We start from the raw sequence: 25,847 nt of genomic DNA on the forward strand, positions 1-25,847 counted from the left end.
TATAAGACACTGATGAAAGAAATTAAAGATGACACAAACAGATGGAGAGACATACCATGTTCTTGGATTTGAAGAATCAACATTGTGAAAATGACTATAGTACCCAAAGCAATCTACAGATTCAATGCAATCCCTGTCAAACTACCAATGCCATTAGTCACAGAACTAGAACAAAAACTTTCACAATTTGTATGGAAACACAAAAGACCCCAAATAACCAAAGCAATCTTAAGAATGAAAAACGGAGCTGGAGGAATCAGGCTCCCTGACTTCAGACTATACCATAAAGCTACAGTAATTAAGACAGTACAGTACTGCACAAAAACAGAAATACAGATCAATGGACAGAATAGAGAGCCCAGAGATAAATCCACGCACATATAGTCACCTTATTTTTGATAAAGGAGGCAAGAATATACAATGGAGAAAAGACAGCCTCTTCAATAAGTGGTGCTGGGAAAACTGGACGGATACATTTAAAAGAATGAAATTAGGACACTCCCAAACACCATATGCAAACATAAACTCAAAATGGATTAAAGACCCAAATGTAAGGCCAGACGCTATAAAACTCTTAGAGGAAATCATAGGCAGAACACTCTATGACATAAATCACAGCAAGATCCTTTTTGACCCACCTCCTACAGAAATGGAAATAAAAACAAAAATAAACAAATGGGACCTACTGAAAGTTAAAAGCTTTCCCACAGCAAAGGAAACCATAAACAGGATGAAAAGACAACTGAGGTATCACCTCACACCGGTCAGAATGGCCATCACCAAAAAGTCTACAAACAATAAATGCTGGAGAGCGTGTAGAGAAAAGGGAATCATCTTGCACTGTTGGTGGGAATGTAAATGGATACAGCCACTATGGAGAGCAGTATGGGGTTTCCTTAAAAAACTAAAAATAGAAGTACCATACCACCCAGCAATCCCACTCCTGGGCATATACCCTGAGAAAAACATAATTCAAAAAGAGTCATGTACCACAATGTTCACTGCAGCTCTATATACAATAGCCAGGACATGGAAGCAACCTAAGTGTCCATCAACAGATGAATGGATAAAGAACATGTGGCACATATATACAATGGAATATTACTCAGCCATAAAAAGAAATTAAATTGAGTTATTTGTAGTGAGGTGAATGGATGTAGAGTCTGTCGTACAGGATTAAGTAAGTCAGAAAGAGAAAAACTAATACCATATGCTAACACACATATATGGAATCTAAAAAAAAAATAAAGGTTCTGAAGAACCTAGGGGCAGGACAGGAATAAAGACGCAGATGTAGAGAATGGACTTCAGGACACGGGGAGGAGGAAGGGTAAGCTGGGATGAAGTGAGAGAGTGTGATGGACTTATATATACTACCAAATGTGAAACAGATAGCTAGTGGGAAGCTGTTTGTATGTTGAGGCATTATACTATCACCTGAAGATAGACTGTGATAAGTTAAAGATGTATACAGTATTATGCATCTGTGCATTTTTGACAGGGAAATATTGCTTCCAAAGGGGCAAAAATCAATTTATAGGGTTCATCCATTGTAAAGCAGTTACACTCCAATAAAGATGTTAAAAAAAAAATTTTATAGGGTTCAGAAAAATCTTACTCATTTTATCTATAAAAACAGATATTCATATAGAATATGAACAGATATACAGGATTATCTGTGGTACTAAAACTGTGTGGAGGGGCTGATTAAGTAAAAGATTCTAAAAAGTATTGTGGAGAAAATAATAAAAGAAAGGTTGAGAAACACTGCCATAAACTTCAAAGAAGCAACTAAATTAACACTAGGTGGTATAGTGAATAAGACAACAAAGGAGATAAAATGGAATCATAAAACATACTCAATTCAAAAGAATGCAGGAGGGGACTTCCCTGGAGGTCCAGTGGTTAAGACTTAGCCTTCCTAGGGGCAAGACGGGAATAAAGATGCAGACCTACTAGAGAATGGACCGGAGGATATGGGGAGGGGGAAGGGTATGCTGGGATAAAGTGAGAGAGTGGCATGGACATATATACACTACCAAACGTAAAATAGATAGCTACTGGGAAGCAGCCGCATAGCACAGGGAAATCAGCTCAGTGCTTTGTGACCACCTAGAGGGGTGGGACAGGGAGGGTGAGAAGGAGGGAGATGAAAGAGGGAAGAAATATGGGGACATATGTATATGTATAACTGATTCACTTTGTTATAAAGCAGAAACTAACACACCATTGTAAAGCAATTATACTCCAATAAAGATGTTAAAAAAAAAAAAAAAGACTTCACCTTCCAATGAAGGGGGTGCGGGTTTGATCCCTGGTCGGGGAGGTAAGATCCCACATGCCTCGTGACCAAAAAACTAAAACATTAAAAAAAAAAAACAGAAGCAATATTGTAACAAATTCAATAAAGACTTTTTAAATGGTCCACATCACCAAAAAAAATCTTAAAAAAAAAAGAATGCAGAAAAAAAAAACAGATGAGGCAAACAGAAAACAAAGAGCAAGATGGTAGATTTAAAACCAACCATATCAATAATCACATTAAAAATAAATGGTCTAGGGACTTCCCTGGTGGTGCAGTGGTTAAGAGTCCGCCTGCCAAGGCAGGGGACACGGTTTCGAGCCCTGGTCCAGGAAGATCGCCCATGCCGTGGAGCAACTAAGCCCATGAGCCACAACTACTGAGCCTGTGCTCTAGAGCCCGAGAGCCACAACTACTGAGCTCACGTGCCACAGCTACTGAAGCCCGTGTTCCTAGAGCCCATGCTCCACAACAAGAGATGCCACCACAATGAGAAGCCCACACACTGCAACGAAGAGTAGCCCCCGCTTGCCACAACTAGAGAAAGCCCGTGCACAGCAATGAAGACCCAACGCAGCCAAAAATAAGTAAATAAATTTATATTTTAAAAAATGGTCTAAACACCCCAATTAAAAGACAGATAATATTGTATTGCATTAAAAAAGCCAAGACTCAACTGTATGCTACCTATAAGAAACCTACTTTAAATATAAAGATGTAAACATCTTAAAAGTAAAAAAAGGAAATATACATATATATCACTGTAACACTAGGCAAAAGAAAGTTGGAATAACTATATTATATCATAAAAGTAGATTTTAGAGCAAAGAATATTAACAAAGCCAGAGGCTATTTCATAATAATCATGAGAACATTACACACCTAAACTTTCATGTGCCTAAAATGGAGCTTTAAAATGTATGAAGCAAAAACTTCAGATCTGCAAAAAAAAAAAAAAAAAAAAGAAAAAGAAATAGACAAATTATAGTTGAAGACTTCAACAAACTACTCTCAATAATTGACACATGTAGACAGAAAATCAGTAAGGATATAGAAGATTAAAAACATTATCAGAAAACTTGCCTTAACTGACATTTCGTAAGATCCCACCCGACAACAGCAGAAAATCCATTATTTTCAAATGCATGTGGAACATTTATAAAAACAGTCCTATCTTGGGGCCATTAAATAAGTTTCAATAAATTTAAGAGGATTCGAGGCATACAAAGTATGTTTTCCTACCACAGTGAAACTGAATTCCAAATCAATAACAAAAGTTGTACGGAAAATCCCCAAGAATTTGGAAACTACATACCATACTTCTAAATAACACTAGGGTCAAAAAAGAAATCAAAAGGGGAATTTAAAACTGTTTTATACTGAGTGAAAATTAAAAACACATTTCATAATTTGTAGGATGCAGCTAAAGCAATAGTTAGAGGAAATTTTATAGCATTAACCAACTAACCAAGAAAAGAAAATTAAACCCAAAGTAAGCAGAAGAAAGGAATATGAAAGAAATTAAAAGGAATAGAAAACAAAAAATAAAAAGAGGAAATGAATGAAACGAAAAACTGGTTTTTCAAAATGAGATAAAATGGATAAACCTCTAGTCAATAGATCAGAAACAAAAAAGACAGAAAACACAAATTAGCAGTATCAGCAGTAATGAGTGAATTGTCATCACTGCAGATTCTACAGGTATTAAAAGGATCAGAAAATATTATGAACAACCTTATGCCAATAAATTCAACAACTCAGATGAAATGTACATATTCCTTGAAAGACAGAAACTAACAAAGTTCACTCAATAAGAAATAGATAACCTCAAGAGGCCTATATCTTTTGAAGAAATTGAATTTGTAGTTTAAAAGCTATCCCATACAGAAAACTCTATGTCTGGAAAACTTCCCTAGTGAATTCTTCCAACTATTTAAGCAAAAAATAATACCAATTCTGCACACTGTCCAAAAAAATTGAAGGGAGGTAAATATTTCCCAATTCATTCCATAAACTCCACATTAATGACACATAATTATAAGGAAGCAAAATTACAGATCAATATCCCTTATAAACACAGATGTGAAAATTATAAACTAAAGTTTAACAAATTAAATCCCACAGTCTATTGAAAGGAAAATACATCATGATAAAGTATGATTTATCTCAAGAATGCACAATAGGGCTAACATTAAAAAATTAATCAATGTAATCCACCTATTAACAGACTAAAGAAGAAAATGATATAAAATATCTCAATTGATGTAGAAAAAGCATTGAAAAAATTAAATATCTATTCCTAATAAAACTCATAGCAAACCTGGTATAAAAGGGAACTTCCCCAAGCTGGTAAAGGACACCTACAAAATACTTACATCTAAAACATATTTAATGCTGAAAGACTGAATGTCTGCTCTCACCATTACTATTCAACATCATCCCAGAGGTTCTAGCCAAGGTTAAAAAGCAAGCAAAAAATAAACAAACTGAATCTCCAGATTGGCAAGGAAGAGGTAAAACTGTTTTCACTTACAGATGACATGATCATCTACGTAGAAAACCTGATTAAATCTACAAAAAAAAAAGCTAGTAGAAAAAATGTTGTGTGATACAAGATCAATATACAAAAACCAATTGTATTTCTATGTACTAGGAAAGAACAATTTGAAATTGAAATAAAACACTACAATTTGCAATCACATCAAAATATATTTTACGGATAAATCTGACAGAGATTTGTAAGACCTGTACATTGAAAACTACAAACTCTTAGTGAGAAAAATAAAATATGCCCTAAATAAAGGAAGGTCTCTACTTTCATCTTAAGAAACTAGGATAAGTGGAGCAAATTTTACCATGTTCAATATTGTTAAGATGTTGTTTCTTTCCAAATTGATCTATAGAATTAGATCAGTCGCAATCCCAATTCCAATCAAAATCTCAGGCATTTTTTAAATTGATAAGCTGATTCTAAGATTCATGTGAAAATGCAAATGATCTAGAACATCCAAGACAGCTTTGAAAATAAAAGAATAAAGTTGGAGAAATTACGCTACCTGACTTCTAGACTTATATATAGTAATTAAGACACTATGCTATTGGTATATAGCAATATTGATGGGCAAAGACAAATAGATCAATGGAACAAACTAAGCAGAAATATATACATTCTGAGGATTTATATAGTCCTATGATATACACTCAGATGATTTTCAACAACTTTGCAAAGGTGATTCAGTGGAAAAAAATAGTCTTTTCAAAAGTAGTTTGGGGGAATTCCCTGGCAGTCCAGTGGTTAGGACTCCACACTTCCACTGCACGGGGCACGGGTTCAGTCCCTGGCTGGGGAACTAAGATCCCTCAAGCCGCGTGGTGAAGCCAAAAAAAAAAAAAAGTAGTGCTGGAACATTAGATACTCATATGCAAAAATATGAATTTTATCCATATCTCACACCATACATAAATATCAACTCAAAATGGATAAGAGCCCTAAATATAAAACATAAAACTAGAAAACTTCTAGAAAAACACGTACGAGAAAAACCTTGTAACCTTGAGTTAGGTAAAAATTTCTTAGATATAACATTAAAATCATGATCCATAAAAGAAAAAACCAGATAAATTGGGCTTTATCAAAATTAAGAACTTCTTCTCTTCCAAAGCGACTGTTAAAAGAATGAAAAGACATGCCAGGGTGGAAAGAACAATTTGAAATTGAAATAAAACACTACAATTTGCAATCACATCAAAATATATTTTACGGATAAATCTGACAGAGATTTGTAAGACCTGTACATTGAAAACTACAAACTCTTAGTGAGAAAAATAAAATATGCCCTAAATAAAGGAAGGTCTCTACTTTCATCTTAAGAAACTAGGATAAGTGGAGCAAATTTTACCATGTTCAATATTGTTAAGATGTTGTTTCTTTCCAAATTGATCTATAGAATTAGATCAGTCGCAATCCCAATTCCAATCAAAATCTCAGGCATTTTTTAAATTGATAAGCTGATTCTAAGATTCATGTGAAAATGCAAATGATCTAGAACATCCAAGACAGCTTTGAAAATAAAAGAATAAAGTTGGAGAAATTACGCTACCTGACTTCTAGACTTATATATAGTAATTAAGACACTATGCTATTGGTATATAGCAATATTGATGAGCAAAGACAAATAGATCAATGGAACAAACTAAGCAGAAATATATACATTCTGAGGATTTATATAGTCCTATGATATACACTCAGATGATTTTCAACAACTTTGCAAAGGTGATTCAGTGGAAAAAAATAGTCTTTTCAAAAGTAGTTTGGGGGAATTCCCTGGCAGTCCAGTGGTTAGGACTCCACACTTCCACTGCACGGGGCACGGGTTCAGTCCCTGGCTGGGGAACTAAGATCCCTCAAGCCGCGTGGTGAAGCCAAAAAAAAAAAAAAGTAGTGCTGGAACATTAGATACTCATATGCAAAAATATGAATTTTATCCATATCTCACACCATACATAAATATCAACTCAAAATGGATAAGAGCCCTAAATATAAAACATAAAACTAGAAAACTTCTAGAAAAACACGTACGAGAAAAACCTTGTAACCTTGAGTTAGGTAAAAATTTCTTAGATATAACATTAAAATCATGATCCATAAAAGAAAAAACCAGATAAATTGGGCTTTATCAAAATTAAGAACTTCTTCTCTTCCAAAGCCACTGTTAAAAGAATGAAAAGACATGCCAGGGTTTCCCTGGTGGCGCAGTGGTTGAGAGTCTGCCTGCCGATGCAGGGGACACGGGTTCGTGCCCCGGTCCGGAAAGATCCCACATGCCACGGAGCGGCTGGGCCCGTGAGCCATGGCCGCTGAGCCTGTGCGTCCGAAAAAAAAAAAAAAAAAAAAAAAAGACATGCTATAGACTGGGAGAAAATATGTGCAAGTCATATAATCTGATAAGGGAATGAAAGAAGGCAGACAAAAAAGAGCACATACTGAGTAATTCCATTTTATAAAACTTTAGAAAGTGTAAACTAATCTATAGTGACAGAAAGGAAACCAATGGTTGCCTGGGGATCGGGGAAAAACGGATCACAAAGGGGCACAAGGAAGCTCTTTGGGGTGATGGGTATTTTCAGCATCATGACTGCAGGGATGGTTTCAAAGGTATATACAAACACCAAAACTTACCAAATTGTATACTTTATACATGTGTACATAAGTTATACTTCAATAAAGTTGTTTTTTATAAAAACAAAAAAATATACTGAAGCTGTGTTGCAGAATTAAAGAGTATTAAAATGTACCAGAAGAAAATATAATTCATATTTTATAATCTTAAAATAGAGATCATTCTAAGCACAACATGAAAATTTGAAACTAAATAAAGCAGTTATAAAATTAAATTTTAAAATAAATTTTACTACCTAAAAATATAAACCTTATATGGTAAAAGAATACAAGTAGTTAATAACAATTACAAAATTTCTTTGCTAACAAATAATTTAGAAATGCAAATTTTAAAAGGAGATGTCATATTTCACCTAACCATGTCAAAAATTTTAAAAGCTTTAAATCCAGCTGCTATCCTGGGTACAAACCCTGATGTTGGGCTTGTAACCTGATACAATTATTCTGGAAGTAACTTTGGCATTTGAATAAAGTTTTCAAATGTGCATATCCTTTAACTCAGTCATTTATCTTCAAGGAATTTCTCCAAAGAGAAACAGAGAAGTACAAAAAAACTATGTACATGGCACCCCTAAACAATAGAATATTATGTAAACATTAAAATACAAATTCATTGACAAGGAAAGATAGCCATATATCTGAGTACCATAAAAGGCTGCTACAATAGCATGCTATTTGTTATTACATTTATGTAAAATTTTTGTGTAAAATTACTGGTATCATGGCATACACTGAATGTCAGCTACTTTAACATCTATTCCCAGCCTCCTTTTCCCCAGCCCATCTACATTAGTTCTCAGCCCCTTTTACTGCTAGAAGAGGCCATGTGACAGTATTTTGGCTATTGAGGCCTAAGTAGAAATCTCCTAAGAATTTTATGGAAACACGCCTTTCTGATAAAAGTTACAGTCATTGCTATAGCTATCTCTTTCCCCTACCTCCTGCCCTGTAGTCAGTTATGATGACTTAAGCCAAAGCAGCTATCTTATTGCCATGGAACAAGCCAACACACTAGAGAATGCACATTGCAAAGAAAGAAAAAAGCTGGGTCTTTGATAACATTCACAAACCACTATACCAGCTTCCATTGCCCACTTGTGGACCTCTCTTTATTTGAGACAAAAAACACATATTATCTTGCTTAAGTCACATTTAGCCAAAATCACTCCAGATAATTATTTATATATATATGTAAATAAATATTTTCTATATAGCCATTAAGCATATTAAAGCTTTTTATAATTATAATATTCTCTACTGCCCAGTATTTGGGGCACTAGACACCTCCATTCAAACATTGTTGATACCGTTAACTAGTATGGCCCTTCAGGAAGTCAATTTTACATTATATTTCAAAAGCTTTAAAAATATTATTATCCTTTGCTTGACTCAGTAATTCCACTTTTACATATTCATCAAAGAAGTAATAATAAATTTAGAGAAATATTGCTATAATATATTTACAATGTTAATAAACTGAAAACAACATATAGAAAAATATAATGCTGGCTAAATGATTTGTGATAGAATAGTATGTAAACATTAAAATCATAAAATAAAAAATCTAATTATATAGAAAGGTGTCTCACAACAATATGCAAAGTAATATTCTTTGGGGGGATGAAATGCTTAGAAAAAGTATTTTTTAAAAGAGTAGGAAAATGTAATGAAATATAAGTAGATATTGCTGGGTGTAAGAAATACCAGTAACTTTCATTTTCTTCTTTTTGGTTATCCATTCCTAAATTTCACATTTCTTTTGTAATAAGAAAAATTAATTTTAAATATACAAAAAAACCCTGAAATAAACAAATAGGAAAAGATGTAGATTAAAAGTAGTTTTATTTCTTCTCTATGAAGATCATTAATTTTATTTCTGTTAAAAAATAACTTGTAATAGCAACTTTAACATCAACATATAAAAGTCACATATAGCAAGAGTGAAACATCATGAAAAGTGGAAAAGTAGCAAGAGTACTTCTTTTAAACAATTACAGGATTCCAACATGTTTAATATGAACACAAATCTGGAAACTCAAAAAGAGAACACACTATATTACATAAATTGACTCTTAGGGGAAATTTTTAAAATTTGTCATTGAGTCCCATTTCTAAAGTGAATAAGAAGCAAATATATGCTGATGAGCCTAAGATACCTGTGACATCAAAATTGAGTCCAAAATCAGGACAGATGAGTTATCTAAGCTTTCCTTAGTACTTCTTACCCAATCCATAGCTTACAGAGATTCCCTCTCTGGTCAAAAGCATACATTCTTATTCAATCTCTATCGGTTTCAGTCATCTACAGTAAAGATTGACCACTCAGAAGCCAGAGTCTTAAACATTTTTCAAAGGCATCAATAAATTTGGCGCGCAACATACAATTTCCAACTATGTTGTCAGGATAGAATAGGAGACCAAGGAACTAGTATGTTTGCATAAGATGTTATAAAGGTAGTGACTCTCTGCCTTTTTTAAAATCCAAATTTGTTATAAGAAAATTGACGAAGAAGAAAGGGAACAAAAGGGAATAAGAAACCAAAAGGTACAAAACTATTTGCTAACTACACACACACACACACACACACACACACACACACACTCATTCACTCGAACTCATTCAAACTAAAGAATAGATTAATTGTAATAAAGAGCATCTTGGAGATTTTTCATAGAGTTATATATAAATAAAGCTTTTAAAAATACTTCAAATTAATGAAAAATAAATTTTAATCACTTTAAGTAGGTAATAACACAAAAGTTGACTTACCATAAATTTCTAAACCTTGTGGGAAATACTTGTATTCTAAATCCTAACCACTAATGCGAGGGTGAAGATGCATCTTACAGTCAACAGTGCTGATTTTTAATGATGGATTTAAAAGGGTCGATTTAATTCCCAGATTATTTTTTTTTAATTCCACCTCATCACCAAGAGAGTTAATAGATGCGACACATTAGAAACCCTGGCAACTAAAGATGTTTTATCCAATCAATGCCTCTCTCTTTTCTAAGCTACCCAAAAGGAAAAACCAACACCTGGAGAAAGTCACACCTTCACAAATTACCAATAATGTTCACTGTGATATTCTAGCTTTATACATGTAGCCCCTTCTAAAGCACTGGAGGCAAAGAATGAACATTGCCCCCTCCAGCTGCTGAAGACAGCAGAACCACATAGAGCACCTACTTATGAGGTTACTTTTCAGGGGCATAAGAATATGCTTTTAAAAGGTACATTTCCAAAAACCTACAATGAAGACGAATAATAAATATTTACATGCTTAGAAAAGGGATATATTCGAAAACCTACAATAAAGATGAATAATAAATATTTACATTCCAAGCCAAAAAATTCCACAGTCTAAAAAGAAACATTTGATGTTTTCATTTCTGAATACTGAAGCAAAATAATGATTATAATAATTTTAATCGGGCTTCCCTGGTGGCGCAGTGGTTGCGCGTCCGCCTGCCGATGCAGGGGAACCGGCTTCGCGCCCCGGTCTGGGAGGATCCCACATGCCGCGGAGCGGCTGGGCCCGTGAGCCATGGCCGCTGGGCCTTCGCGTCCGGAGCCTGTGCTCCGCAACGGGAGCGGCTGCAGCAGAGGGAGGCCCGCATACCACAAAAAAAAAATAATAATAATAATAATAATAATAATTTAATCAAACTTAAAAGGTACGCTTTATTACCTTGTTGATATAAGCTATTTGCCTTTGAACCCGCAAACAAGACGAAAAAATCCTTGAGGCACTTTTATATTCTGACTTAACAATTATCTGATAATTACCCCATCATTACCTGCTGATGAAGGATTCCATTCTAAATTCTTAACATTTCTGATGTTACAGGCATGTTACTTCAAGAGTCCTACCTGGAAAGAGACTGAGAAGACTGACTGGAGATTTGTTGGTATCAATAGTTAGTTTGTGGCTTGCAGTTTTTGAAGGCTGGCCTGGTAAGCAGATTAATTTCAGGGGAAGTCTAAACTTACATTGGCTAACTCGAGGAATGCCTGAAATAAAGAGAAACATACATTCATAAATTTGACAAATAAGAAAAATATTGTACTACTAATAGTGGTACATAGTAGCAACATATCTTAGTTTAAATGTTTGCTACCTGACCATTTCATTTAGCGTAACTGAAATAACTGGAAAGCATTATCATAATTTATGTTTTTACTTTATTGTCAAAAAGTGCAAGGCAAAAATAAAATCTTAAAAACAAGCATAGGGGTAAGCTCTGCCTTTAATAGTAATATTATATTTAAAAAATCATCACAGTTGAATGCTATATAAAACATTATATGTAGTTATATTCAATTATTGAACTGTCTTTAAGACCTTCAAAGCTCTAGCCCTAATCCAAGACTATCCGCTAAAATGAGCAAAGAATATGAAATTTATATCAGGAAGACTCTATATGACCATATCTAATCATTTCTCTACCCCCGAATTTTTTAATTTTAGTTTTTTTACTTATTGAAGATTCTAAGTACAATTAACAATTTGCAATAAATTATGAGCATGAAAGCAGAATTTGCCCTACTGAAGTTCTAATGAAGTTCATTCTAATGATGTCATTTTACACATCAATATGAAGAATATTACTTTCATACAAATTGAATTTTTCTCAATCCATTTAACTTTACATATCACTGTTAAGCAACATTTTGAAAGGCTTACACAGTCATTCAATTCTCAAATTTTTTCAGAAAGTATACAGGTATATTGAAATAAGTAACTGCATAAATAAATAACAACGAAGAGTTTTATATCAGAATTTAAAATTTTTAAAAATCATTCCTTTTAATATTTTTACAAAGAATGAAACTGAAACCAAAGCAAATTAGGCTCTCTACTTATAAATCAAGTAAAGCAATTCTACAACTTTAGTTCTCTCTCCTTTTATACTAGGATTCTATTTTTGACTGGATAAGACAAAAGATAATATACAGAAACCTATATCTTAGTAAACTACTGTAGAAAAAAGGAAAACTTAAACTGTTCTACTCTACTGGATAGATCCACACATTAATTCCTTTATTTCTTTACAGTGGAGTCAGAGAGCAGCTTAAAAATAGCAAAAGCGGAAGCAGTAAAGTTTGGAGACATGATCCCAAATAGGATTCCTAGAATTAGCAATATATTTTGTTAATGCCAATTGGAGTTGTGTGGTTTACTCTATAACCAAGCTGGGAGTACACTTTTCAGAACTACTTCTTCACCAGGATAGTAAGAGATCATCAACAATGGCAAGCATATTGATATATGAGGCCAATTAAATACTTTTTCAGAGCATGTGGAGCATATTTGTCATTCTCTTCAACATAATCTATTATCCATCAAATTTTACATAGCTCATTTTTTGCTCATAACCAACAGATGTTAAATTCACTTCTCCTGGAATCCTAGATGCAAATTATAACTGGTGTCTCTTCAGAGAAGTCCCAGGGTATTATTTCCTGACATTTTGTGAGGTTTTAGAGGCATGTGTATTTGTACTTTAAAATGATGAAATGTTTTGACTCAAAATATTATGGTAACATGATCTAAGCTACTGCTCAGACCAAAACTGTCAATATCACCACAAAAAATATTACAAAGCATTATTTTTTTCCAACTTCATATATTCCATATATCCCCAAATTATGGAAATATACCTACTAATGTTTTTCCTCTACAATATATAAATTACAGCCTCAATTAATAGATGCAGTCTGGAAAGCACAAGGAAACTGAAACCTAGCTCCATTTCCTTCATTTTCAATGAATAGAATAACGGGGGAAAAATGCTTCATCTTCTGACAATTCTGTACATGCACAAAGAGAAGCTATCTTCTGTGTACTTTCAACCAAAGTCTGAGCTAATAGTTCAAATAAAATTTGGCTGTAAATGCTCTTCTAAAACTACACTGCTGAAACTGTGGCCCTACTTCACTTGGACCAGGTACTGACTGAATTTGTGGTAAAACAAAATTAATCATGATCAACAACGCTAGCCTTATGTTACTTAGATTATTACCCTAAAACACCAAGAACCCAGAGCTAAAGAAACTGATGGTGTATAAATGTTTCAGAAATTGAAACAAATGGATTGCAAGCACTAACAAACCCAAGAAGGGAAATACATTGTAACTCAATTCACAGCTCAGTTAAGTCAGTTAATGACAATATCACACACTAGGGCAATGGTCTGCAGTTGCTAAAATTTGAAGAACCCCTCCAGAATTTCTTTTCTCTCCAGGAATTGTAAACCTGTTTCACAGGACATTTGGAAAACATTACTTTGAAAAATGATGACACTCATACTTAATAAAATGATTATGGCTATTTTTTAAATGATGGCAGCTTGAAAAGTTTTACCATTGGGGGGAAAAAAGAGTATGAAATCCTTTAGAAACCAGTTTAAGGAAACCATACCTTTAAAAAGAAAAATTATACTGCCAATATTTTATATTACTTCCCATCAAATTAAAACCCAAACGTTTCAAAATATAACGTCTAGTATTTAGACATGGAGTTTTTCCGAAGCACATTTCTATTGAGATTTACATTTTCTTAAGAAACTTGAAATGCAGATTTGGCTACCAGTTACTCTTCAGGCTATAACTGTAGCTAAGAACCTGAAGCCAGAGACACGTAGAGGTATGTGTGAGTGTATGCATATGTGTATCTGTAATAAGGAAGGAAAGAATTACATGCATTTAAAGACTTTCCAAAGTTGCTAGTAGGATAGCTTTCAACTCAGTTGAAAGAGCCTAACTGATCCTAACAGCCTACCATCAGCGATATTTAGTTGGCAAAACAGTCTCTATTTGGCTTATTCAACTCTCTGAATATAATGCTGAGAGAAAAGAAGAATTTGGTCATTTGTAATACTCAAATATTGGCCTACTCACTCATCAGACTGACTTTTTTCTACAGTTTTTTAACAAATATAATCACCTCTCCTTCAAACACTTCCCCTTCTAGCCTACTAGAGGAAATGGATAGTCGCAACTACCATGGTGCAATTAATCACAAAATTATTTAACACTTAGAGAGAAAATTCAGATCAAAATCACTTCTGACAGAACAATTTTTCCAGGAAGAGAATTCTAATAACCCCTGGCACACCCAAGAGACCAGTATCACTGTCAAGAGGGATGCCAAAATGTGCTTTAAAAAAAAGAAAAAAGAACTTATATACCAGAGTAGAATAACTATATCTATATATTACACATCTACATAATGCCTTTAGAACTCTTTCCAGGGGCCTGCTAGAGTCATTTCTTATTGAAAACAAGGAACCCCAAAGCAGTAGCAATGTCTGGTAGCCAGAACTTCCTTGATCCCTTCCTGTTTTGTCTGGCTACGTACTGTGCTCCATCTGCAGTCATGTTTTACACTGCCCATGTCATGTAACTTTAATGCAGAAATAATGGAGACAAACTCTTATGGGACAACATAAAACCTCGTTTGCTTCTCTTTTTCCATATGTAAAAGCAGGACTGCTTATCTGCAATACAGCCTGAACAGATCAGGCCAATAAAATGGAAGTCTTTGAAATTTGAAGCCTTATGTAAGTAAGATATAAGTGGCAACATTATTTTCTTGCATACTAGGTAAAGCTGAATATACTTATACTCCCTGAAGCTTAATTATAATTTTTAAATATATCATAAGAGATTATTAAAACCAGCTTTAGGTTTGCATTGAAATACTAAAATTTCCATGTATTGTGATTTTTTTTCTCATGGTTTGATCTGAATTTTTAGTAAGAGGAAATAAATTCCTTTCAATAATAACCTTTACTGATTTTTTTAAAACTCAAAACAAATAATTTAAATAATATTGTATTTTATAAAAGTTATTGCAAAATCTTATCAGTTACATGAAATCTTGCAAAGTAAAATGTAAATATTCATTATTAAAATTATTTTTAATAACCCAAATTCTAATTTGACAAGTATACTTTATACTATTAAGCTAAAAGCTTACTTCTATTAAAATATTTCTCATATAACTATATATTCACCTCCCAGACACTAGGCAACTCAGGTTGTTGGCACCACCAAAACTACATGAGTAAATAATGCCATTATTTTTAAGTATTTTATTTATCTAATTATTACTAATTAATATTATCTAATACTAATCTTAAAATGGCTAATAAACTAAGACAAACCATCACATTAAGTCTGTGTCTAGGAGGAAAAATAATCAAAGTAGAAGATCCTTATAGAGTACCTGTCATGTGACCAGATACTGCACAATCCTAAGATAAGTACTTGAACCCTGCTCTTAAAGAGCTCAAAAATCTACTAGGGGAACCTAAGGAACAAACTTAATGAAATTCATATTATGATAAGTATTATAGCAGAGTAATAAACAAAGGATTTGGGGAAAACAAAATGGTGACAACACTGACCCAGGCAAGTTCAAGGGGTCAGTCCCTTGATGATATTCCCCCACAAATTCTAAACAAGACAAGGAATAGGCCCATAGAATGAGTACACATGGCATTCTGATCAAAGAGGTGACTATTTTGGGGTATACAGAATCATACAATTTAGAATTCAGAATTTTTTTCCTTACTCTTTTTAAGTAAACTGAGATAACTGAGCATACAGGTAAATCACCAATGACTTACAAAAATAAGTTGTCACTGGCGCCTTTGATTTTGTTCATAAAAGTCATGGAGTTTCATTGTTTCTCATGACTCTGAAACAACTAATAATGAATAACAAGTATCTATAAGTGGAAACATCTACTAGCTTCTCCATAGCCAGATCAAGGCACTGAAACACCCTAAAGAGGTTGCTATAGTTAAAACAGCAGTCCATAAAAAGGATTCATTCATGGTATAATACCAATTCAATTAAATGACCAAATTTCAGTTCTGAAATTCATTTTGTTCTAAATTATCTTTTCACTTACCCTCAGGATTTCGATCTATCCATCAGAGGCAATTCAAAAAGGGATAGGGGAGAAAATGTAACAAATTATCTGTTATAAAATTACAACACAAACTTAACACATATCTGCTTAAAATATAATTTAAAATTTTCAAGATTCTTACAGATGATTTAAATGGCCCTCCAATAAAGATAAGCCAATTCACAATTGAAGAATATAACATGAATAAATGAAATCTAACAATATATTTCATTCATTCTCAGAAGTCCATGAGAAGGTGTTAGTCCAGTATAAATGTGGCAAAAAGAGGTAAAGATATATGATCTAGCCAAAAGCAAACCAGACTCAATATGTAAATGACATCAAGAGCATTAAATGAATTTTTTCGAAAAACTTTGAGTGAAAGACAAATTTATAATATTAATATTTCAAGTTAGTCTTGCTTATATTATAACTTTAGTTAATAGATACTACTATGGAACAATGTCTTTTTTTTTCGGCTTGTCTTGGTATTCTTTTACTTTTATAGACTTGTTTTTACTTTAACTTCTAATTAACTTTCAACCAATTAATGCCTATGCTCTTTGGTTTAGTAATAATTTATAGTTTTTCAAATTCTGTCTTTAGAAAAGCATAATAGCTAAAAATGGTATGTGCAACCATAAGCTCACTGAATGATTTTATAACTTTATAATGTATTTTTAAGCCTTTTGTCCACTTGCTAGGTAATCCATTTCTTTATTTTAAATTTATTTTCAACCAGTATCACTACTTTTCCTTGAAAGCAAATGAAATAATTAGTTGAATTAAGGCATCAACAATCTCTATAACTACATACACAAGGTGTAACAAAGATAAAAAATATAATCATGCCTATGATAATTGAGATGCTCAATTAAAGATAAATGATCTAGAGATTTTAGCCAACATTTCCTGTTGTTTATTTCACAACTCAAAATTAAAATAACACTGAACATTTCAATGTTCTTTTCAGAAACATCCAACTAAAAAGTCCATCATTCTTTGATCCCTTACAGAAGATTTGTATTTCTCTCCAAAGCCAGCTTTTGCAAAGCCATTTAACCATAAAATATTTATGTTAACCCAAATTTTGAAAATATAGGTAAATGGGTAAAGTGGTCACTTCCGGCCAGAAATTATTTTTTTATAATTTAAAGCAAAATAACTTACAAAGAAGGAGAAACAGATTTTGAAACATGTACTAAAGTTATAAAATCACCTCCAAGCATAGAGTTGTCAATGCATAAACCAGAAAATTCACTTAGACAAAATAAGAACTACTATTATTAAAAACATTGCCAAGGTGCCTTGTTAGCACAGTAGGTAGTTGAATCAGTCTCATAAAAACATTGCTAAGTAAGCAAAGTAGGTATCAACAGAGAGAAAAAAATATGAATAAGGCATCTCTAAACTTTTTAAATTAAGAAAACTGTACAGAAATGCTTAAAAAACACAAATGCAACATCGTTGAAATACCCTATCAGTTACACTACATTTAAACTTTTTTAAAAAAGCAATAACTAATTATTCTTATTCTATCAATCAACTAATTGTCAAACTGTTACTATGAAAAATTCACTACACACACACACACACACACACACACACACACACACGCACAAAACTATAAAATTAAGCCCAAGTTGAAATTTATAATAATTAGATCTCAACTGGACTAAAGATAACTTTTTCGATCTATTAAGAGTTTCTTGAAATAATACAGATCCTGTTCTTAAATATTTTAACATGTAAGATAATAAAGAGTTTTATTTAATCACTAAAGCAGTGTCTGAAACTCTGAAGACTGACTTAATATTACAGCAACCCATAATAGTCTTTTTTTACTAATTCAGACTAGGCTTTTCTCTTTAGTTCAAATACATGAAGTCTGACTAGATAATATTCTTCTAGTGGGATAAAAATACATCATATGTGCTATTAATTGAAAAGATAGAATCAAACATTACATATGGAAATCAGCTAAATAGACTATCACTAATTATTCATAACACATCAAAGTAATTTGAACATACATTTTTATTTAACACTAGAAAAGAATATTTTTTCATTTAATAATATTTTACAATGTGTTTTCCCATTTTAAACACTTAAACATTTAACTCATAACTCCAATAACTTAAAAGAAGTGATTAGGCTTGTAAATTCATGAACAACTATATGCTTACCTGTAGGTCTGGAATAAGAAACAACAGCATTTCCTTCCAATTCAGGTGGTAAATAACTTCCTTTCAGATAAACGGAAAAGCCTACTGTTCTAGTCATCTCGGGTGCTATAAGCAATGTAAAAATAATATGTTACATAATTTTGGACAATTATTATTAACAAACAGTTAAAATTAGACATATGCTGCCTGCCAGCTACCGTCTTAAGCACTTCACATAACAATTACATAGATTAACTCATTTAATCCTCACAACAACCCTACATGGTGGGTATTATTATTATCCCCATTTTTTGGTGCATGAGGAAAATGGCTACAAAGAGATTAAAAAGCTTGCCCAAGGTCATATAGCTAATACAGAGCTGGTAATTGACTCCAGAACAAGGGTACCTAACATTCTACACCACTGCTTCTCTTTACTCAGATGAACAGGCAGCATGAACAAAGCAAAAGGTACGCAAAGGGCAAGAGAATTTGGGAGTGGGAAATAGTACCTTATCATGGCTAGAACACAGACTGCAGGAGAAAATGGAAGGGGGAACTGGATATGGATGTAACTAAAACTGTAGCAACTTGGCAGATTGTGCATAGCCTTCCATATTCATGTATTTGACCTCCAACCTGCATTAGAGAGCTATAAGAGGTTTTTAACTTGAAATATTAATTGTCCAGAATGTGTTTTAGAAAGACAAATTGGAAGTATTGTGAAAAATTTAAAAATAAAGTGAGATATCACCTACAAGTTTACCTCAACCATTCAATCACTCATTCACTGATTCAATGAATACTTACTGAGTTTCTACTATCTGTCGGGCACCTAAGGTAGGGGTTGGTTATAAAAAGGAAAAAAGAGAGATATGTTCTTGCTTTTTGTGAATAAGACATAGGGTTCCCAGCTGAACAGTAGCAGTGAAGAAAGACAGAAAACTACTTGAAAGATAATTCAGAAATCATTTTAACAGGACTAATGACAACTGGATGTAAGTGGTAAGAGAGACCCTATGCAAAGAAATCTTAGGCATTATTACAGTTATCTTACATAGATTCATTTTCTAATTAAGTCCAATTAATTTTCTGATTAAATTCTAATTAAAACAGTTCTGTAACACAGATATCATTATCCCCTTTCTGCAGATTAAAACAAAACAAAACTTAGGCTCCAAGTAATTACTAAAGTAGCTTGCCCATGGTTACACATTGACTGTCAGAGCCAGGATTCAAATTCAGGCCAGACTCCAAAGCCAATATTCTTTCTTCAAACATTACAGATTCAATAAATAGCTCACTAGAGAAACACCAATAAAAAGCCTTCCAAAATATAGTATTTAAGTACAATTATTAAGAAAAGCGCTTGAAAATCTGTAATTACTTCAACTCAACAGCCATTCACTGAATGTCCATGCTTGATGTTTGGAGGGAAAATATAAGCAAAACAACACAATCATTGATTTCAGTAAGATACCAGTCTCACTATTCAGACAAGAAAAATAGCCAGGAAATAAACCCACTGATAAAAAAAATTTTAATTAAAAAAAACCTCACACCATGATAGACTTTAAGCCAAAACAAAACACTTACTCATAAATTCAAAGGTGAACTGATCACAAGTCAATACTAAAGGTGGTTGTACATAGACCGATAATCTGATCTTTTGCAATGTCACTCGATTCTGCAGTGTGACCTGAGAAAATAGAAATTGTTATTAATTAAAAAATTACATTTTTTCCAAATTGACAGAATATCACAACTACTTTAAAAATCATTAGCAAATAATTAGGAAATACCATCTGAGAAAAAATAATGAGCTGTCACAAAACATAACCTGTAACATAGGTAGTAGATTAAAAAGTTCTACCCAGTTAGAAACTGGGCAAGGGAGTTGAACAGACTTTTCTCCAAGAAGATGTACAAATAGCCAATAAGCACGTGAAAAAATGCTCAAAATCTCTGTATGAAATACACAGTAAAACCACAATGAGATACTACTACACATCTACTTAAATTCTATAATCAAAAGGACAAAAACAGGTGTTAGCAAGAATGTAGAGAAACTAGAACCTGCATAAATTGCTGATGGAAATGTAAAATGGTATAGCCATTCAAGAAAAAAGTTTGACAGTTTCTTTAAAAATTAAACATAACATTACCATGTGACCTCACAATTCCATGCCAAGAGAAATGAAACATACATCCACCCCAAAACTTGTACACATGTTCATAGCAGTACTATTCATAATAGCTAAAACTAGAAACAACCCAAGTGTCCATCAACTGAAGAATGGACAAACAAAATATGGTATATCTCTACAATGAAATGTTATTCAGAATATTTAATAATATTAATAATAATAAAAAGAAATGAAGTACTGACACATGCTACAACATGGGTACATTATACTATGCTAAGCGAAAGACGCCAGTCACAAAGACCGCATATTATATGATTCAATTTATATGAGATATCTAGAGTGGGCAAATCTATAAATCTACAGAGACAGAAAATAGATTAGTAGTTGCTTTGGGATGGTAGTGGGATTGGGGGTGGGGGAATGGAGAGAACAGCAAGTGACAGCTAATGAATATGGCGTTTCCCTTGGAGGGACAAAAATGTTCAAATATTAAATTGTGGTCATCATTCTACAACTCTGCAAATATACTAAGAATCATTGAATTGTACACTTTAAAAGAGTAAATTGTATGGTATGTGAATTATATCTCAATAAAGCTATTAAAAAATGTTCTATCAAAAGCAGACCAAAAAAATCTGCCCTCATGTCTGGTGAATAATTACATCATGAAATATTATATGTGCTCATTCTTCTTTACATGTATAGATGTGGCATCATGAATTATTTATTTTATCTAGTATCAGTATATTACCTTTTACACAAGTTACTCTCTAAAGATTTCCTTTCTAGGTAGGTATTTACTATCAATTTACTATCAATTTACCCTCAATTTTTACTTTATAAGCCCTGGGAATACATGGGGGGAAATCTGCATACCACAAAGAAAGATTCCGTAATGATATCTGACCATTATAAAAATCATAATACCTTTTTAATAAAACACTGATGGTAATTATGGGAAGAAGAAAGTATGCATGTGCTGTAGACAACATTCCTTCTGATAGCTATTCTACTAAATAAACAGAACACAATTTCAATATTTTACTGTTAATAATATGCTGGTCTGTACATATATTTTTAAATAAAATTAATGATAATAACCATTAGCAGCTTTCTATATTCATGAAACCATGCTAATAAATTATTTATGAGTATTATCTCATTTAATCCTTACAACATTGTGAAACAGGTACTATCACAATATACCATTTTACATAAGAGAAAAATGTGGCTCAGAGAAGCTAGATAATTTGACTAAGCCTACTCTGATTATAAGTGGAAGAAGCACAATTTAACTTCTGTCTGTCAGAATCCAGAGCCCACACTCTTAATCAATTGTGGTAAAGTCCCAAAATAACTCGGCAAATGAACAAGTACCCTCATTTTACAGTTTAAAAATAGAGGTTCAGAGAAGCTCAATAACACACCTAAGACCATCCAGCCAATATGTGCAAGAGAGCTGAAAACTATGACCAGGAACATCTCGTAAGAGGTTAGTTTTTAAAATGAAAATGAAAAATCCTTAAGGTAGTAATAAGCCATTTTTAAGACAGCAGACATTCTGACTCTGCCTGCAATAACAACATGTACTTAGACAACAATCGTACAATTTTACATTGTTACAAGCGCTTGCATTTAGTTTAGATGCAAGATCAATAGTGATAACTCTCATACATAGATCTATTGAATCCCAACAATGGACTAGGCACTTTCAAAAGTGAATCAAGAAGATGTGTGACAAAAATAACTACAGTAACAAAGAAGAGTTGTGTTTGAGCCAAAAAAAAGAGTTAAAGACTTGGCTAGACCATAAACCTCATATTTTAAGAGAAAAATAATTATAGATTAAAGGGGAAATATGAAAGTTAATATCAGAATTTTCCATGCTATTTTTCATTTCTAACAAAATAAAATATGATCCTCAGGAAACATAATACTAAATTTTTATCCTAGATATATAAACATGACTCCAAAGACCAGGTATTAACAACCACTCTGCCTTAGTTGCCTGCAATAGATGGTCATGCATCACACACAAACACTCAAGGTAGCCACATCTTCATTCACTTGGAACGGATGGAAAAATTTTCTCAATTAACAGGATTTATTATGATGGAAACTTCCATGGTTATATACCTTGGCTGCCGTTGTTATAAAAGGCTATAAGGAGAGATTTATAACAGAAATTTGTATAGGAACTGTCAGGCAGAATCAGGAAGTCATGGTGTCTGCTGCTTAAGTCCAGCTGATTTTGTGCAACTCTTGTGTGTCGCATTCTTTCCCATTCTTTTATAATGGCAATAAGGAAGAGAGTTGTGACTTAGCCATTCTCAAACATAGTTAAATGTTATTCTCCTAATGAAGGAGAATCTTCCAATAGTGTCATGCCACCATTTTAAGGTGGCTATTACACATGAAAGCCTAAGAATGGCATGGGAGGGAAATGTGTATTTATTTATAGCAATAACTAGTAGTGAGGGAAAAAACTAGCATGAGCAAACTTATCTGGTTTAAGTACAAGATTTCTTTTTGCAGTTTGCAGTGTGCTCCTGAATTATTATGTTATGTGTCAGAACAATATCAGTAGATAGATATAAAAGAGATTTCCCTACACAAAAGTCTAAGATCATTCCTGGAACGCTATAGGGTTGTTGGTTTTTTTTTCTTAAATGTTTCATTTCTTGCCACTAATGCTTTTCCAGACTCAGAAGTATTAATGGGATAGAGCCTTTGATTGGACAGGGGGAAGGGAGACTGGGAAAAGACCACCCTTGCTACCAGTGGCAAGAATCCAAAAAAATTAGCTTAGGAAACTGTTTTAAGATTGGGCTCCCTTCAACTTCTACCAAAGATCCCCACACTTGGGCCACCCGCTGGGTCTAGTATAAGCGAACACAATTGGTAAAGCCTGGTGCCCTGTCAAGCTCCTCCAAGGACAGCAACCCATAATCTAAGAAAATATAAAGCCCTGTCCAAGTTTTGACTTAGCAAATCGCCAAGATACACAACTTTCCCTGGCTCCAAAGTCTGGGCAGTGATAAATATTTTCAGCTTAATAATGTGCTGACTTATTACCTCACTTTAATCTAAATGCCTTAAGAGGGTTCTACATTTGAGTCCTAGTTCTAAAATTCTACAATGGCAGGACTAAAAATCTTAACCAAAACCACATCCTTCATATTCTATTTTTTGGGGACTATCAATTTGTCACTACTCTATTTTGTGGCTTCTTCATTTAATATTTTCTTGCTATAAATACATCCATTTAAAGCTAATACTATGGCAGATAGATGGCTAGAAATTCTTTTCAAATACACACACAATCATACATAGAAGAAAGATATTATTAACATTCATATGATTCCCCAATATATATATGATACTGCAATCAACTGCTTGGTCTACTATGAATGTGACACAATTCCTTTAGTATATTTAAATACTAATTTTGTTTCTAGAAAAAAGACCCTTAATCACGCTACATATTTAATTAATGGTAGGAATAAGTCATAAGAATTTTTTATTATATACATATTGCTATAAATGCAATTACTAGTTTTATATTTGTAGTAAACAATAAAGGCTATCTATTTACTACTCAAGGCTGAGGAAAACTTACAAATGTCAAGTGTTTGGGTTTTTCTTTTTCTTAACTTTTTAACCAAGAAATCTTTTGTTTAATTGAATAAATTTAATGTGTAACATTGTGTACATTTAACGTGTACAGCATGTTACTTTGATACATTTATATATTGCAATATGATTGCCAAGGCAGTGATAATTATCACATTATATAATTAAAGTACAATATTATTATCTATATTCATTATACTGTGCATTAGATCTCTATGGCTTATTTACTACTCATTACAAGTTTGTGCCCTTAAACATCATCACTCTTAACCGCCCCCAATCCCCTGGTAAGCACCATTTTACCCTCTGTTTTTTACAGGCTTAACTTTTTTAGATTCCCACATATAAGTGATATCATACAGGACATGTCTTTCTCTGTCTGACTTATCTTACTTAGCATAATGTGCTCAAGATCCATCCATGTTGTTGCAAATGGAAGGATATCCTCCCTTCTCATCGTTGAATAATATTCCATTGTGTATATGTACCATATCTTTTTTTATCCATTCATCCATCGATAGGCATTTGGGTTGTTTCCATATCTTGGCTATTTTGTGAATAATACTGTGATAAACATGAGAGTGTATATCTCTCGTGGGAAATACTATTTTCATTTCCTTTGGTTTATAGCCAGAAGTGGAGTTGCAGGGTCATACAGTAGATTTTTTTTAAATTTTTTGAGGAACCTCCAATTGATCTCCAAAGTGGTTGGATCAACTTACATCCCCACCAACAATATTTAAGGGCTCCCTTTGCAACACATCCTCACCAACACCTGTTGTCTCTTGTCTTCTTGATGATAGCCATTCTAAGGTGTGAGGTGATATCTCATGTGGTTTTGATGCGCATGTCCCTGACGATCAGTGATGTTGAGCATATTTTCATGTGTCTGTTGGCCATTTTGATGTTCTCTCTGGTAAATGTCTATTAGTTCTTCTGTCCACCAAGTGTTTGTTTTACATTTCCATAAGCTACTTATAGGGTGACAAGTGACAGATGTGATGAAATGTGTGATATTGTTTGCACATTACAGTCTAGAACTATGTACAATACCTTCACTGTGACTGAAGGGACAAGGTCAGCTCCCACTTCAACATCAGTAGATTGCTGTAAACACAGAATTGAGAAGAGAAGGAAGGAAAGAATAGTTTCAATACTGCACATCAATGAGTAAACACAGTAGGTGTGATACATACTTCTCACCACCAAAAAAACTATAAAGGATTTATCACTCTGATGGCAGAATAAAAGAGTCAGTGTGGCTTTCTGGATGGCTTCATTGGGAAAGTCACAAGCCAATATTAAAAAAACCACGACTCCAAAAAGGGAAGAAGAGTTCACATATTTTACTATCAAACTACTCTATTGCCAAATTTCCTTAAAAACTGAAACTAATTCTATTAACTCATTCTTTATATTATATAAAAGAAGACTTCTGTATAATTTCTATATAAACAGTACGCCATTCTTTTAGGTCCTTGTATTTTTAGCTTGCCA

The 25,847-nt window shown here is 33.2% G+C and overlaps 1 protein-coding gene across 6 annotated transcripts in view; it reads right to left on the reverse strand.

Moving 5' to 3' along the window:
• The window catches only part of BBS9 (Bardet-Biedl syndrome 9), a 448,864-nt gene that overhangs the window by 244,548 nt on the left and 178,469 nt on the right, over positions 1-25,847 (reverse strand). For 5 of the 6 annotated variants that reach the window (XR_008617359.1, XM_055084928.1, XM_024129313.3 and 2 more), the window contains exons 12-16: positions 25,404-25,457; positions 20,167-20,269; positions 18,592-18,696; positions 16,406-16,420; positions 11,356-11,496 (exon numbers count right to left, since the gene is read on the reverse strand). Coding sequence is in view for 5 of the 6 variants with exons in the window: in XM_055084928.1 (XP_054940903.1) it covers positions 11,356-11,496; positions 16,406-16,420; positions 18,592-18,696; positions 20,167-20,269; positions 25,404-25,457 (418 nt within the window). In the remaining variant the exon portion in view is untranslated. The remainder of the gene's footprint in view (positions 1-11,355; positions 11,497-16,405; positions 16,421-18,591; positions 18,697-20,166; positions 20,270-25,403; positions 25,458-25,847) is intronic. The other variant, XM_024129308.3, reaches the window with a different exon arrangement.

Source organism: Physeter macrocephalus, chromosome 5 (assembly GCF_002837175.3).
Source record: "Physeter macrocephalus isolate SW-GA chromosome 5, ASM283717v5, whole genome shotgun sequence".
Lineage (NCBI taxonomy): Eukaryota > Metazoa > Chordata > Mammalia > Artiodactyla > Physeteridae > Physeter > Physeter macrocephalus.